The 17557-nt window shown below is 36.3% G+C and overlaps 1 protein-coding gene across 16 annotated transcripts in view; it reads right to left on the reverse strand.

The window, feature by feature from the left end:
• The window catches only part of LOC123312191 (nuclear receptor coactivator 2), a 175397-nt gene that overhangs the window by 9743 nt on the left and 148097 nt on the right, over nt 1–17557 (reverse strand). For 13 of the 16 annotated variants that reach the window (XM_044896467.1, XM_044896468.1, XM_044896475.1 and 10 more), the window contains 3 exons: nt 14661–14765; nt 5878–6900; nt 1346–2153 (listed from right to left, as the gene is read on the reverse strand). In XM_044896467.1, coding sequence (XP_044752402.1) covers nt 1346–2153; nt 5878–6900; nt 14661–14725 — 1896 coding nt within the window. In that variant the 5' untranslated portion in view covers nt 14726–14765. Of the gene's footprint in view, nt 1–1345; nt 2154–5877; nt 6901–7612; nt 8008–14660; nt 14766–17557 lie in introns of those variants that run through there. The other 3 variants (XM_044896460.1, XM_044896472.1, XM_044896473.1) reach the window with 3 other exon arrangements.

Consider the following 17557-nt stretch of genomic DNA (forward strand, 5'->3'; position numbering starts at 1 on the left):
ATAGTTTGGGTTTTTTATATTTATATTGGCAGCATCTGCTATCATTGCAATTCGTAAGAAGATAATTTGGGCCTTTACTACTCACGCTACGTACCTGTTGATAATTTTTTTCTCAGATAACGCTACTTTCAGCGAAAAATTACAAGAGACCTTATTTGTTCCAGATGAATCATGCTATCAGAAATAAATTTTTCAATGGAATAATATGAATATTCTGGCATTGGTAAGAGGTGTAGACAGGGAGAGAGAGATTCGTCGGTTCTTCAGTGAATATGAACAAGGAAAAAAGTTTCCAGCGGAACAAATTTAAGGGGTGGCTTTTTATATCTTTTGCAATTGTAGAAAACACCACCCAATTTTTTTATTGTCTTCTAGCTCCCTTAGAATGTCTACTCAATTTCGTTTCTGTCAGTATTTTCTAAGTAAACTACTTTGATGTCGAAAATAGGGTTGTTAACTCTGTATTAAAATTAAAATCTTTCAGTCTCGAATGCGATTTTTGTGCAGGAATAAAAAAAAATTCCTGCTCATTGTGGTTCAGTGGAGCTATGGCATAAAAATTTATGGCAAATATGCCAGAGTGGTGAGGTATTGAGATCTAGCGATTCTGTAGAACAGTTCCATCTTGTTGAAAAAAATGATACCAACTGACGTGAAGTCGGGAACTTCTGCCCATTTATTCAAATCCATAACTAGAGCGGTCATCCATTCGGATAATGAAATCTCCAATACTTTTTGGCTAATAAAAAATTAATTTTCGTATTGGTTTTTTAATGAATCATGAAAACTAATTCAGATGCCTATAATTTTAGTTCTTCTGATATCTGATGTAAGAAGATACGGCTTCTTGTTCAATTAAATTATCATCTATGAATATCGGTACCACTGCAGAAAAATCAAGAATACAGGGTGTCCTATTAGAATTTTATGGAGAAATAATAATTCGATCTCTTCCAAATCTTGTATGAAGATATAAGTCAGAACTTAATCACTGAAATATTTTCAAATACCAATGACTTCCCTTTGTACCGGAAATGGCACCAAATTTCTCATTACAAATGGAACACCCTATATATTATGACAATATCACAAATGGAGGCTTGTAGAAGACTGAGGCTTCCATAAAAGCGCAACGCACAAGCTCAGATCTGTTTATTGTGCTTTGTTACCGAAAAGATATTCTACGTCGTTATGTAGAGAAAATTACTTTTTGATATACAGAAAGATCAAATGTGTCTCAAAATTTTTTCGGAATATCCTGAAATGCAAAATTTGCATGGAAGAATAAACGGACAATCAGAACAACTCAAGTTGGTAGAAAAAAAAATAAATAAAAGCGACTTACTTCGAGCAACATTGCGTTGTTCCTTCCCGCAGTCATGGAGTTCGAATTTTTGGCTAACTCCGCAGTTCCAGAGGTGCCCGGCATCGCTCCCCTGCTCACCAAGCCCCTGGGACTGGTCCTGTTGTCGTTCCTGCAATCGTCGTCATCCTGCTGATTCAACAGACCCTTCAATATGCGATTCTTGTTCCTGCTGTCGTTATCGTTAGCAGAATCTACAACAGGCGTGTTCGGAGGTTTAGACAATAAAGATCTCAGTTTGGTGGAGTTGGACATCATACTCGTAGCCTCCTCCAACACATTCACTTTGGAATCTTTCTGCTCTTCCATCGCGTAATTTTGTTCGGTTATGGGGCTGAAGGAGAAGTTGTTGTTGTAGGAGTTTGCCGGAGTCGGCGGGTTCGGAATGGTGGGGCTGGGCTGAGCCACGAAGCTCGCCATGGGGCTCTGAGCCAAGGAGGTGACGGGGCTGAAGGCAGGGTTGCTCGGGGGTCGAGGTGTGGGCGTGGAGACCGGCGTGTTGCTCTGTCTAGATTCAGGCCTAGGCTCTTGCCAGCTGGTGGAGTCCAGCTCCCACGTGGAGGATGGGAACATGTCGAAATTGAAGTCGTTATCGATGTTGAAGGTGGTGTAGGTGGCCGAGGTGGTGTTCAGGAGGGTGTTGGTGGATGAGGTGGTGGAGTTATCTGAGCCAACTCCAACGGGGGCAGTGTTTCTTGATCCGTTCACCGCGCTGGTCATGAGGGGGCCACCGAGGCTGCTGTTGCTGTTGCCACCACCTGGATCTGATGGTCCTAGAGAGTCGCTCTCTCTGCAAAAGAAGAAATCGTGATATTATGCTGGTCTAGTTGATCCTACAAAGCGCACAGTAGATGGAGATGAAACTTAGAACTTGAATAGTCATATTTAGATCAACTCTGTTATCACCACAGACGAACAAAGAACTTAAAACAAAAACGAACAAATGGACAGGCTGACATCGCTTGTTCCTTGACTAAGGAATTCACGTAGAAATAGTGTTGTGAAGTTAACGGAGTTCCTTTTAGTATTTAGTTACTCGTGAACAATACAAGATCTAAAGCACAAAGGGAAAATGTTTCAAATTTGGGAAACACAACCATAGATAACAGTTTTCACGTGATCACCATCTGCCAGTAGAGCTAATTTTGACATAAACGAACTACACAAATACCGTGATACAAAATTTTCTCTACTCCGAAACCCATGATGTAGAAAGTATTCGACTGTGTAACATCCAAGCGAGGTGTAGAATATTCAAAGAATATCGTTCACAGTAAATATTAAAATTTTGTAACATGCGTGAAAGTAGCTGCGGTATGACCATCATTTTCACTTCATCGGTCTTCCGAATGAACATGCGTGTGAAAATTTGGTGAGGTCCATTATTTAACAATGATCAGTAACCTGAAAACATCAAGAATATCATACTGGGCGGAACATGTAATCAAAAGTAGGAAAAATGAGTTGACGATCAGGCAACATCGCACAGGACGATTTTCACCAACAAGAAGTGGCTGAGAACGGGGGTTCTAGGAGCAGATGGTGAAATCTGTTAACATCTGGATAGCGTCCCTTTTTGAGCTCAAAGTATGGCGTAATGACTTTTGTAAATAACTTGAGATTTCGTTGTTTATATCCCTCTACAGGGTGAGTCTTTGACGCATACAAATATTTCAACAGTAGATTCTTCAGGAAGAAAGAAACACTTTTTTCCGATTCGGCCCTGATAAAAATATACAGCCATTTTAAGTTTTCATAATGGGCTATGCCACCCCTGAAGAAACAAAATTCTCTTCAGAATAACAAGCTAAATCTATGACATTACACATCTGTAATCTGCACATCTTTTATACAGAGTTGCATTCAGCCAAAGTGCCCAATTTTCCGAATATCACAGCTATTTTTTATTTTTGAACATCAAATTACTCGAAAACGGCGCATTATACGAGAAAATATGGGGACTATTTTTATTTTACAAAATGTTCAAATATTCATTAGACAGCGTCCAACTTAGTTTCAAGAGTTGGGTTCTTTGAATTTTTGGTATTTTTATGGTACGTAATGGTCATAAGGAGAATACTGGAAAATATGGGTGATATCTTGTGTTCGAAAAAGATTAATCAAATAAATGAACAACTACATTCCGAAATCCATTGGATTCGATTAAACGGTTTGCGAGATAGAACTAAAATTAATTTTTTTTATAGTTTTTCAACACCCTGTATCTTTTAAACCGAGCCGATTCGAAAAAAATGGTATGGGAAAAAAGTGCTTCTTTTGACTTCAAGAACCTACTGTTGAAATATTTGGACGAGTCAGAGACTCACCCTGTATAGTGAGAACAACGCAACATGCACGTACTATATCAAAAAATATTTGATAGACTCGGGATCTAGTTAGCTCCAAGATATGACCTTATATGGGCATCTTCGATCACTTCGGTTAACTTCGGATAATTTCAGAGAGCGGCGTTCATAGAAATGGATTCCAGAAATATTCAACTCTACTCAATTGATCTGAACATAGAAAAAACCCCTTAGTTATACTTTTTTGTGCATCTCAATCTTTCAAAAAATTTATAATTGATCATATAAAAATGGAATATAGGAATATTTGACGGAAAAATTTCAACATAATCTATACGATTTGATAAAACTTCATATAAAAATTTTTTACAGTTCACTTATTCAATTAAATTAGTTTTCAGATGATCCACCTTCGGTTTTCTAGTGCTGCTTGTAGAATCTGAATCCGCGAGTCCAATGTCAGCTTGAAACGTGGGTGGATTGAAAAACAAAATATTAAACAATATTGTGTATTCTACAAGACCTTGCTCATTTGCTGACATCGATGCGCGATCATCTAACTGTCTAACAGATTGGATTTTGCATTTCATCATGAAATGCACCGATTCGAGAATGAAGAACGAATTTATTAGAGATGATTGTCTCAGGTTTCGTAATGAAAGAGACAGGGGTGGATCTAGGACAGAAAAGTACCTACATATGATTTCACATATTATGAATTCGAAAAGAAACGGTAGTTGAATTTAACTGGTTTTAGGATGAAAATTGAAAGAAAATGGGAAAACTGTGATCTACAATCTTACACCTCAGATGGAACATTAATAAAATGGCACATTTGAACATTATTTGAAGTTCACGAGTGCGTAATTTCTTCAAGAAGCACTATCGGATTTCGAAACCTGAGATGGAACCAAACCTAGCAACAGTAACGGCCGATGCGAAGCGTTTATTGTAGGTACCTTCTCAATGAGCCCCTTTATTATGGAACACGTCACTCAAAAACAAATTTCACCACAATGCTCGAATAGAAAATCTCAGTAAGATCGACAAACAAAAAGATTTCTTACTTTGCCGGTAGAGCGAACAGGACTGATTTCTACCGATTCAGCCCGATAGCTTATCACAGATTAGGTTATTCTATCCAGTTGGAGATTATCTGAGCTCATGTTGATATAAATTTTCAATCGAGATTCCTCGATAATAAAAAAACGGACGATCACGGAAAACAGCCACAAAATTTGAATTTGTTCGAAAGTTTCTACACCAACTGAACAAGCGGGCTGACTAATAGCTGACGCAGTAATTAGATAGTAATTTTCTGAACGACCTAACGTTCACTGGGAGCTATTACAGAAAGATAACTATTTATGACAAAACGAATGATCGAAAGGTACTCAGGTATTTTTTCAAGGCACAAATAGGTACACTTCCGGTTGCAATTTAGGAGAACTGCCCTTTGTTGCATGATATCAGGTATGACAGAAGTGTTCAATATTCAGAAATAGTGCTTAAACATTGCGAGCCAGAATTTTTTTATCATGTATCTGAGTGACAAAATTTAATGAAAAAAGTTGATATCAACCAATCAAAGTTTCCCTTTTACTTAATCGAATTCTCTGCATTGGAAACTATGTAAAACCACTCTAATTTTCGGCAAAAATCTTCAAAATAATGGAAAGATATAAATGCTGTAAATAAATAACTTCGAAAAAATTTAAGAGTTGATTCCTGAAAACCAGAAAACTGATAAAAATCAAATTGAGCAGGCATTCAGTGGCAGCTGTATAAATAAATGATTCTGCCTTATAATTAAACTGGCCGAAACACCACTGAATTAGAGTAAATTATAATTTATTCTAAAAAATAAAGAAATAATTAAAATAGCCAAAGACAACTTTGTTAAACAGGATGGAAAGATCAATAGCAAATACTATAGATGAAACCAACAAGTAAAATCGGTGATGACCGATCAAAAATTAGTAGATTGCGGGAATTCGAACAAGCCTATAATATTTTATGTATCTACGATAAATTATCATGAGAAACAACAAGACTTGACGGAACTTCATGAAATAAACCGATCAAATCATTGAAATTGAATGAAAAAAATAATAAATTTTACTCAAATAATAAAATAATGAAAGTGAATTAAGATTAACAAAACAAAGTGTGAATAAGAAATTTAACCTGATTAAAATGATATCTTACCCAAGAATTGTGTGAGTGGCCATCACAAAATCGGATTCTGAAGCGTGCGAACTCGTTTTGAACAATTTGGATTTCGTTTGCACTTGAATGAACTTGTCGGGCCCGAACTGCAGTCTATAGAGCACGCTGGGCGCCTGTCCGGTAGTGAGAGTCTCTTTCAAATGAGAGACGAGCTTGTGGACGTCCTGAGGTGCGACCAACTCTTTAAAAACCCTATTTGTCAGATCTTTACTAATGAATTGGCAATGGGCAGGCGACACCCCCGAGGTGTCTACGCCAATGATTTTACCCGACGTGTCGAGCTTCGTAGTGAATTGCTCTACGTCGGTGATAGTCTTATCTTTGTGGGATATTCTGCTGGCCACGCACAGTAGGCAAGGTCCGTTATCACCCCCTTCTTCGTCACCAAGCGCCAGCTGATCCACCAGCGGGGCACTCAAAATATTCATCCACTCGTACTGGCAGAGGCGCTGTTGTTTCTCCTCCACAGTTTCGTCTACGTCTTCCAGCGGCTTGACCAAGAGCCTTATGGTGAACGATCGCGATTTGTTAGTCAGCTCGTTGCCCCATGCTATAGACATGGGCAGCAAACTCGAACTGAACTTGGCATGATCTCCATGGTGGATGAAATTGTAGATGCTTTTACCGAGAATGTCTTCTTTAGTGAACTTTATATAGTTTGTTACGTTTTCCGTCACTTGCTCTACCCTCCCTTCACTGTTCACCACGAAAAGGAACCCTTCTAAAGCTTCCAGAAGGAGGGGTCCGAACACCTCGTTCGATAAGATGGTTGGCCTCGACGATGACACTTCACCCTGCTGCACGGGGTCAGAAGACTGGACTGCGTTCTCTTGTTGCTTTATGTTACGTATTTGGTTGACGGTTTCTTGTAAGATGGCGCACTTATCCGGCTTTACCGACAGCGAGCTCATGTCCGCGAAGTTGGCTGAGATCAGTTCTGCTAGTTCCTCTATGTAGATGTTCTCTTGTTCGCGACGACGCTTCTCATTATTACACTTATTACTGAAACAAAAGGGAAAAATTTAGTTTTCTGCCTTCTAGGTTCCTTCGAAACAAAATTAGAATGAATCATCACAATTTGATCTTGGAGGATATGAGATATAGCCATAAAAAATCCATAGGGGCTAAATCAGGATAGCAACAAGGCCAATACTTGCCCCTTCTCTTCGACATCCATTTTTGAGGGAAAATTTCTAGTCGCTTCAAAATTGGGAATACTAGAAAGAATTTTCCACATAAAGTGAGTATGTAGCACCTATTTTGTATTCATCATATTGATATCTGTTGAAATATTCATGAAAGATGTTGTAAATCGTTGAGTTATTGCAATTTTCGGAGTTGGCATTGGACACAGTTTCAAAATTACAAAAATTCCAAATATTTAATGATTCCAGTTTTCGTATAAATTCCATTTTTTCTTCAATAGTGTTGGAAATGTTATCTATCCATAAATGTTCGCAGTGAAGTGATCAAAGATGAACAAAGAGCAAATGACTCATGGACTGAGAAATCACAAGGTGAATGCAGGAATTCACGTGAACAAATATTTATATTATTCTCAACAAATATAATGAAAAAATATAAATTTGCAACAGAAAAATTATATTAGGGAGTGAACATGTGAACCAAAGATGATTATAAAAAATGTTTTAAATTGAAATCCACAAAAAACTATTCAGAAGGAGGAATATCCTGCAATCATCGAAAGTCTCACCTCATTTCTTGATATAATCACTACACTATGACAATGAAGTTGGTACTGATATGAGTTAAACTTGCTATGAGACATGTGGAATATGTTGAAGTACACAGAATGCTTACCTAAGCATATTGTCGATCAGTCGCATCCTATTCTATAGAATAGTGTGGGTAGACTCAATTGTATTACGTTATTTAAATGAACTAGTTATAATATTGTCATGTACCTTTCTGAAAGTTGAATTATACGTACGTGAACTATTTTTACACATTTTCGACTGAATTTTTAGAAAAAGAAGTGTATAACTTGAACCTATCTGAATATTTCAGCATAACGTAATTGCTTGAATATTTTAAAAGGTCCTCAATACTTTTTCATCGAAATTTGTATCTGAAGTTGGACCTGACAAATAAAACAAAGGTGTGAATGCAGTATATCATATAAATGTGTAGCCCATGTGTAGCTACAACTCCAAGAAGAATTGTTCAAACATATAAAATCATATGGAATATAGACTCACATCCTAATGTAGCTATAATTCTTGAATGCAATTGAGAGTTTCAAATCCATTTTCGATTTTTATTGGTATCTTGTTTTTTTTGTGATTTTGGGATTAATAAAAAAAATATACACTATCGAAGCGTATCCAATCTTGTTTCGTAATAGTTCGAAGTTATACTTTTTCCTCTCTGTAATTCCAGGCCATGCAATGATTTCTAACACTACCAGCAGCCGACTTTGCGTTTGATATAAACCATTAACTGTGGTTTCGAGTAGTTATTTTCCAACTGTAATATCTTTTCGTGGCTTTGAAAGATAATCATTTCATTTTTAATTCGATTTTAATAGAAGGCCAATGTTATGGTTGCGCCATAATAAGAATCTTCTGCAGATAAATGTCTTCTCGAGAATAACTGTTTGCTTCATTCGGATCCACAAACGGGTTATTTGAAAGCTTAATCATTGTGTTTATGATAGTTAAATGAATTTCTTCGAAGACCCTATTTTTATGCAAAAAACCAAGGTCGATGCGAGCTTTGGATAACAACAAATTATCGAGATTCATCTCGTAGATTTCACTTGTGAAGGAAAAAAGTTTCTTACCGACAAATTTGAGGGGTGACCTTTTCTATTTATGTATTTCAATTATAGGTATACACCACCAAAATTTACTTCTTCTTGTTTTCTCGCCCTTCTTGTTTTCTCGCCCCAATATAATGTGTGCTTAATTTAATTTGTTTTCCTTTTCAGACTGATTTTCAGGTGTTATCTTCAGGAAGCTCTATCTGAGCAGAAAAAAGTTGAAATGAAAGAACCACACTATTTTGCTATTGTTACTAGAGGCATACTTCACGAAGGATGGTGTACTCTCGGGTGTATTTACGACGTGGCTCTTTTTTGGATGTGCGGCGGTTAAAATGAGGCATATTTTCAGTGATTAAGCTCATCATTTCGTGGAGTCAAATCGAGTTGCATTTTTTCCTTTCACCTCCAAAAGAATCCAAGATACGGAATGAATCGTAGGGAAGGTCACAGTTCCACTCTTGTACGTACTTGGGAGAACATTAAGAAGAAACCAGTTTTCTCTCACCAACGTTTCTGCAGCTTTGCCACACCTCCATTACAATTCGGTAAAAATACCTGAGATTTTCCAAAGGATAAACAGAATTAAGTTGGAAATACCGATACTGAAAGCCGCTAATTGAAGGAATATGAACGTTGTTACAGAAAATAAGGTAGAATATATACGAGGGCACTTTTTTGAAAACAGATTTTATCTCAAATCTGATCCAATCTTCATATATCGTTAAAGTCGATTCACACTGACACTTGATGAATTGAAACTCCCATTTTTGCTTGTTTTATTCATGTTGAAACGTGAATAATTATTGATGATTGTAGGTTTCGTTTTTTTCCTCCAAATCCAACAAAACTATAGGATATTTGAGTCGTACCTTTGCCTCAACTACGGCTAAATAATGCTCAATTACAGGAATACATTGAAAAAAGATTTAAATTACGTTGAAAAATTTATATTTATATATATTAATTTAGGTTAACACCACTAGAGAAATTTGTGTGAAATTGAACAGAATGCAGGACTTCGTAACAGTGCATGCTTCAGGCTGAAGGTAGATTAACACCAGTGGCGTAGAGACAGGCAATCCCTGAAATTTTGAATGAAATATGTGTTGTGCCTATCCTTTCTCATTTCTTACAATTGTTTGTTGTATTTTAGAAAATCAGTAGCCCTTTCCATTTTTTGTGGGACACGTCGTTTCCAGTTTAAAAAAATTGAATGCCCTTTTCGGTTTTTCAATTTCTTTTACTCGAGATTAAGGGCAAGATGAACTTTTCCAATAAGAATATTTTCTCTTACCATATATTTTTCTATATTTTTGCTAGAGTAATCGTCTTGAGTTTTCATAGAGCCTTCGGAAATTCACCAACAACATAAAATAACTAGTAAAACTACTAAAAATAGATATTTCTGAAAGAAAACGGGATATTTGAACTGGATACTTTAACAAATCCATATTGATTCCTAGCAAATTCTTCATTCAGAAAGCGTTCTTACAGAAAATTAAATAAAATTTGGAAAAGAGCAACGCAGATAAACAAGCACAAAACTATGAAGATGTTTGCACAAGAAATATAATGAAATGAGAAATAAGTATCACGACAGAAGATGGCCAACATTCTTCTTCTTATTCGAAGGCTGATCAAATATCTTTCGATCAATGAATATTCGTTTTTCTCAACCCCAAATATAAGAGTTGAATACAAAATTTTTTAATCAATGAAGGTTTGCTTAAATATTTCAAAAAGGGCTTTTTTGTTTGATTGAAATGTCACGACAGAGTAGGTAGTCATTTTTTACAAAAACTGATCAAACTATGTGGAATCTGGAAATATTGCTGACCATATCACTCTAAACCCAATCCTTTGGTGTTCAGAGTTGAATATTTCGATAACCAATAAACAGATTTCATTGGTTTCCGCAAGGGGGAAAAGATCTTGGGGGATTTTCCCAAATTATATTTCGAAATTCCCATGATTCTATAAATTCAGAAGGCAGCGGTATCCAGAAGTTTTCGGTATCGTGGCAGCGTTGCTCTTCTCCGATGGTGTTTGAATGCCACCACACGTTGAGAGGCTGGCTTGTCATCGCCGTCGGCTGCTTCTTTCTTATGACCATGACGTAAGGTATCATGACCCACATATCCGGTGTAAAGGAAGCCCGCGTTGTGCAAGCTAGCGCCAAAGTCAGTTTTCTTCTTCGTTGAAATAAATAAAGCGGCGAATGGAAGTTTCTATACGGATAGTTTTACCGTTACAGTGGAGTCTTACACGAATGCTGTTTTGAATTTTTAATGCGACGTACGGAAAGTAGAAGAAGCGGCTTCTCGAACGAGGTACGTCGTTAATTGATGATTAGCGTGACGCCAATGGACGTTGGATTGAAGATTGGCTTGGTGGAGAAGCCCTGAGACTATAGGAGAAGGGTTTATTGGGAATCCCAGGGTGGGATGAAAATTCTAGATGCAGTGGTATTTTTGACCTTAGGCTGAAGGGGGACAACTCCCTTCATCAGACCAAAGCACCTTCTCTCCCACTCCAACTGTATCAGCTGATAGGATACATGAGTCCCAATATTTATCTCAACACGTATCGAAAATATCTAGAAATTTGTTATTTATTTGGGATACATTCAACGCCCTGTATCTTGAAGACGAAGCAGTTCCAAACAAGGTCTGATAAAGGCCTGATAGAACTTTTCGACTCAAAACTACAGGGTGGGCAAAATTCGTTGTCTACTGAGGGGATCTCGAGAACTAACGTCCAGTTTCATATTTCATAATCGAATTTAACGTCACCTTAAGCTTAAAGTCATTTACGTCCAGTTTCATAATCAAATTTAAAGTCAATTCCTGTCTGCATGCCGCTAAACCTTTCATTTCATTATATTTTCAGACACTAAACTATCATCATAAAGTCAATTAAGTTTAAAGCTTCCTTTACTGTCATTTTTAGTAGGGTTACGTCCAGTTTCATAATAAAATTTAAAATCACTTTAAGTTTAAAGCTTCCTTTACTGTCATTTTTAGTAGGGTTAAAGGAAGCTTTAAAATTAAAGCGACTTTAGGTTTGATTATGAAACCGGCCGTTAAAGGAAGCTTCAAAATTAAAGGGACTTTAGGTTTGATTATGAAACCGGCTGTAAAGCAGCTAGAAGAAAACGGATGACACATTCTCGAGCTATTTTTTCATGACTAATCCAAATCTGAAAACAATCGGCCCATCGTTTTTAGATTTCGAGATGTAAACAAAAATTGAGATTTTAACAATGCCGAAACGTTCTCATAACTTTTTTGTCTCTGATGTTACAGATCTGAAACTTGAACCTCCTAAGGCACTTTTACGCGTGGAATATACTGACGAAAGATTTTTTTCCAATTCAAAAATCACAAATTCAATAAAAGTTTGCATTATAAAAAACGAATATTCGCCTAATGATTTGAAATGAAAAAATATTTTGAGCTCGTCAGTGGATTCTACGTAAAAAAGTATCTGTAGAAGGTTCATGTTTCAGATTTGTAACTTCAAAGACAAAAAAGTTATGAGAACTTCACGAAATTGTCAAAGTCAAAAACGTATCGTTGTTTCTTCGAAAAAGAGCTCGGAAATGTGTCATCCCTTTTCTTCTAGCTGCTATAGTTCTCGAGATCCCCACAGTAGACAACGAATTTTGCCCACCCTGTACAATATCCTGAATTTGTTCGCAATTTTTACGAAATTATCCTGAATAGTTCACCATGTTTTTTAAATTTAAAAAAAAGAGAATGGGAATTGAGGCTGTAGTATTATTGGTCTTAAAGAATATTACACAGAAAAACCGATGGATTTAATTTATTTTCATGTATCTATGCACAAATGCAACGTGTTAAGAGACCAAACCTAACGCTCTCACACTAGTCCTGTAAGTTCTAATAACTTTTCCATTTGCGCCTCATAACTCATCCTTTAACGATCCAACAAAAAAAGCAATGAGACTTTTTTCCTGCCTCCATTGTCCGTTAACACGCATGTGATACAGATATCCCAGAAAAACAGCGCTACGCTAGAATTTTCCACGTAATAACAGCGAGTCGGAGCAAAAGTATTTCTGCAATTAAGCAAAACGTTTCGTGGAAGTAACTTCACGCCATAAAGGTCCATTATCTTGGAAGCGCATCTTTCTAAATGAATAAAATTCTTTCAGTCAGCGAACTGCCGCACTTCAACGGGTATTATGACAGGGTTATTCTGCTAGATGAGCGTATTCTGACGGGCCTGCTCTTTTGCAAGGGGGTTTGAGGAACCCTTCAACAGACTGTTTCGATGTAATCCTATTTGTTTTGTCATCTGGCTGTGAGATGTCACGTTTGTGCACACGTTAACACCCCACAGATTTGACTGTGAAAGTTTCGGTCGTTTATTGAAATAGCTACAAAGATATTACCAGAAAAAGAACGAGAATTGGTCCATTACAGAGCCCCATTGAAGGATTGTTGATTCTTTTCTCGCTAAGGTGGCACAACTTTCATTTATGTATGTTCACGTAGTTTGGGCTTCGTCTCTCCTTTTTTCTTGGCTTGTTTTCAGTGATCTACTTTCGATTTCAACAAAGCTCAGCAATGTTTCAAATTTTGCATGAAAATTCGCCCTCCAAGGTTTTCGAATAGAAAAATAAATCGAGTACCAACACATTATTAAAAAGATTTGGCACTTCTTGCCTCTCCTATGTTGAGAATTTTAGGGGAGTTTTTAAAAACGATATCGTTCCATGACACCAATAAGTTTTTTTGAATATTCTAACCCATACCTACGAATTTCATCTTCAGGCACCCTTTCATTTTCAATCTTGTTCATTTTCCCCACAATGTCTAATTAAAATAATTATTGAACACTAAAGACAAATGGATTCAAAGCGTACTCTGTTGTTTCGCTAGTTAGTTTCATTAAAGCGATAACCATAAATAATTCGAAACATAATAACAAACACCTGTTGACCGGTTTGAACCGATTTCTTCAGTTCAAGGTGTTGGATGATTTGATGGGATTGCTGATGGTTCACAGACCAGGTGATAAATATTAATAGAGGTTTAGAAATAAAGTTCATTCATTAGTCAAATTGCTAATATCTACGTCACTGGAAAAATCTACATTCGATTGCATAATCTCATCGGACCTTTTTTCAGTTGAACAACTCAGAAATTTACTTGAAACATACTACTACCCCTGTAGGGTTAGGATTATCCGATATTCACATATCTCTTTAAAATTGGAGCGACTCTTTTACAAGTATGATTATTGGGTTAAAAACTGTTGACCTCACTTGAAGAGAAATAAAAAAATTTTAGTATATTTTGAAGGATACCGAAGGCAAACTGGAGAAATGAATCTATGTATTTCTTTATGTTTCAAGTGAATATTATCTACGGGTAAGTAACGACGCCAAATTTACAGCTTTTTCTGTTTCCAGCCATTAGCCTGTTGTAATTTTCGATAATATTCGTCACTTTCACATTTTTCGTTTGGTGAAGCTTATCTTCATTTATCCACGTTTATCGCATAACAATAAAAGTCTATTATTTTGGTAGTTTCGAAAATAATGATATTACTATTATACTTTTTTCAAATTGTCCCAAATGAAACTGAGAAATGTATTGATTAGAAAACCATTGTATTAAGAAGGAGCTTCTTTCATCGCAGGTCTTCTTTTATGTTGAATGATGTCATGATCATTAAGTTGTTTGGGTTGTGATGAGACAAATATAAATCTTATTGTTCCGAACCGAATTACTAAATTGAAGCACTGAATTCTCCGTAATCTATTTTAGGAATATTAATAATTGAACCTGATGAAGAAATCGAATAATATTCCCTAACGATGTAGGTACTGATTGATTGGAAATATGCAACAATAGCTTGGACAGATGATTCATTCTAATTCTGTTTGTGTTTTGCTTCTTTGAAACAAATTACATACATACTAACTCATGCAGAATAACTTTCTTACATTTGAGCCTGAGGTTTAGTTTCAGACTTTTTCCTCCTCTTATTAGCTCCAGACAATGAGTTCATCTTAGCCCAACCGGGATCTTGGAGCTCACATGGACCGAGCCTGGAAAAAACAGAAAATTGTAGTTTCAATTTATAATAAAGAGATGCAAGCTTCAGTCTCAATATCTCTCATTCGATATCGAATGATAGAGAAATCTCAACGTGGAAGATTCGCTTTAGTTGAAGGAGTGATTGTGTTAACTTTCTATTTTTTAATTATTACACCATCAAGGTCATATAACTATTTCGATATTAGGTACTCCCCTGGTAGAACCACCGCGTAAATTAATGGAATTATTTATTACTTGCTGTAGACTGGATTCTATGTATAAGAAACTAACTTAAATCGAATGGAAAATAATGAAAAAAGAACTTGAAGGATTCTCACGTATCTACACAAATAATGCGACAACTGACAAAGGTGATGCAACTCATTAAAGAGCCTTAATAATGCGACCGCTTAACCTATATATCTTTTTGAAACAAAGGAATTATAATGAAACGAAAATAATAGATCTGTACTGTCATGTCGTGACGAAACAAAGGGAATAACTTTGTTTATGTAGGTATATGTTATCTCTGCATTATCAATAAATTTCAATGTAACACCACTCATATTGATCAACATGAGCTGAGGCAGGGAGGTGAATAGAATTTGGGTAAATTATTCCCAGTTGTTGAACCCGTTTCGGAATATTTAAGGCATGGATCATTTGAAATTCAAGCGAAAACTATTCGACACGATTATGTATGTATTTGGTCGATTATTTCATCGGAATAACAAATCTCCGATACATTCCTAGAAGTAAGAAAGCACTACTAGTACTTAAAACTCAACGAGCAAAAACTAAAACACGACGAATCAAAACAAACAGTGACGCATCATTTTCGTGTTTGTCTGATTCAACAGAGGATCTAATCATCTTCTATGGTAATCATCATAATGTCCAAAATAGTTATGGCAAATGAGACGTCCTTTTAATGGGTTTTTAGATAGACCCCTTTGTCACACAGGCCTGAGGTTGTTTTGTCGACCTTGAACAACTGAAATAGGACAGTTTTTTGCCCCAACTGAAATCTGTGATAACTGTTTTTGTGTATACAAGGTGTGAAGGAATAGTTGCAGTTTTCAAGTGCCATATTTAGGGAGGTTTTTTATATATAAAGACCCTCACTATTTTTTATGAGGAATCCTTCTCAAACATTCATTCACACTCAGTATATCAAAGCACTAAGTATAATACTTAAATGCAAATATTATTTCTATCCTCCATTTCAAAATAAGAAAAAAACATCGATTGAAGGATTTTATTCTCGGAAATAGGTATGAGGTATGTATTTGCATTTTTTGGAAGATATTTAAGGAATTTCTCTCCCAACGTGAGGAATGCATGTAGAGAATTATTTGTAGAAAAAAACACTTTCATTGTACTGTGAAAGATTGATGAAATATAACGAGCTATTTCAGAAATTGAATAGCGAAACGAACAATCAACTACAAAAGTGCTTGTGCATGACTGACCACGAATCATAAAAATGATCTGAAACGAACATTTCTACGAATAAAATCAGGCAGAAGTTTTAACATGGCATCTGCAATACATATAGTCGTACTCACTTAACAGCTAGAGTCATTCGGGGTAACTGAGCGCGGTGGGTAAGTGTGCGCAGTGCGTATATCTCGACTATGCAATGTATGAAAGAGGGGTTCATTTGGGTGAAGCAAGGGCGCAGAATCGCCATATTAGTTTTTCATAGGAGTGCGCCGTGCCACGTTTCTTTGATTTTTTATTTGCAATCAATCAAATTCACTAGTTTCCTTGTTAATTTTTAGCATCTCTGCACATTCTGCCAGGTCCAAGTTCCGAGTCCCTCAGTGTTAAACAATATTTTATTCGATCATGGGCATATTAATCTAAATATATAATAAAAAAAATTTAGGTTCTCTTAGCTGCTCAACTCTATAAGAACGTCAATTCAAATTTTGGCTTACTGGGGAAAGTGTGCGCGGGTAAGTGTGCGCATAGATTCATTATATGGGCATTAGTTCAGTGAGGAATGAATTATGACATTGTTGATTTTCTTGGTTAAGACTCGATCAATATTGTCCTATTTGTTCAGAAAAATATGAAGAGCCACCAACAGGGAAATGTATCAAGTGTTGTGTTCACCAAGAATTGTGGCACGAACAATAATGCACTGCTTGTAAAAAGGCGCTTGTGTATTGACAATAAACAGCATTTCTCTAATATTGTAACATTTTGATGACATTATTTTGTAATTTGTTTTGATTGTGTGGTTCACTAAGAACTGCGTTCACTTACCCCGTGAGGGTGCGCACACTTACCCGCAATACGGGGCATATGAACGCACTCCGACTTTCTCTATTAAATTCTTTTTTGCGGAAAGAAAACGTTTTTGTTTGTTTGCTTTTTGATGTTTTCTTATAGATTAGAAAATTCTCTATCTCATGAATATGTTATATGTTTTAATTTTCCTAGCTTCAACATTTGAAACAGGGTATGGCTTGAAAGGCAAAAGTGCGCACAGTTGCCCCGAATGACTCTACATATTATGATCAGAAACCAATAGGAACTTGATTTCCATACAAGTAAATTCGAACGCTAAGGAAGTCTCGCAGATTGTTCTAGTATTGATCGAAATTACAATTACACAATTATTATTATCTATACCTGGGTAAATAAAGAAAAATTTCGAACCAAAGTTCAGTTTTGAAAGTCCGTTCATTAAAAAAAACCCTTCTGCAGAGTTGAAATTTTATCGATATGTTCATGGTGGAAGTGAAAGGCGCTAGCATAGCACAGGGCTTTCATTTGCATAGAAACCTGGACA

The sequence above is a fragment of the Coccinella septempunctata genome, chromosome 4 (assembly GCF_907165205.1).
Source record: "Coccinella septempunctata chromosome 4, icCocSept1.1, whole genome shotgun sequence".
NCBI classification, from domain to species: domain Eukaryota; kingdom Metazoa; phylum Arthropoda; class Insecta; order Coleoptera; family Coccinellidae; genus Coccinella; species Coccinella septempunctata.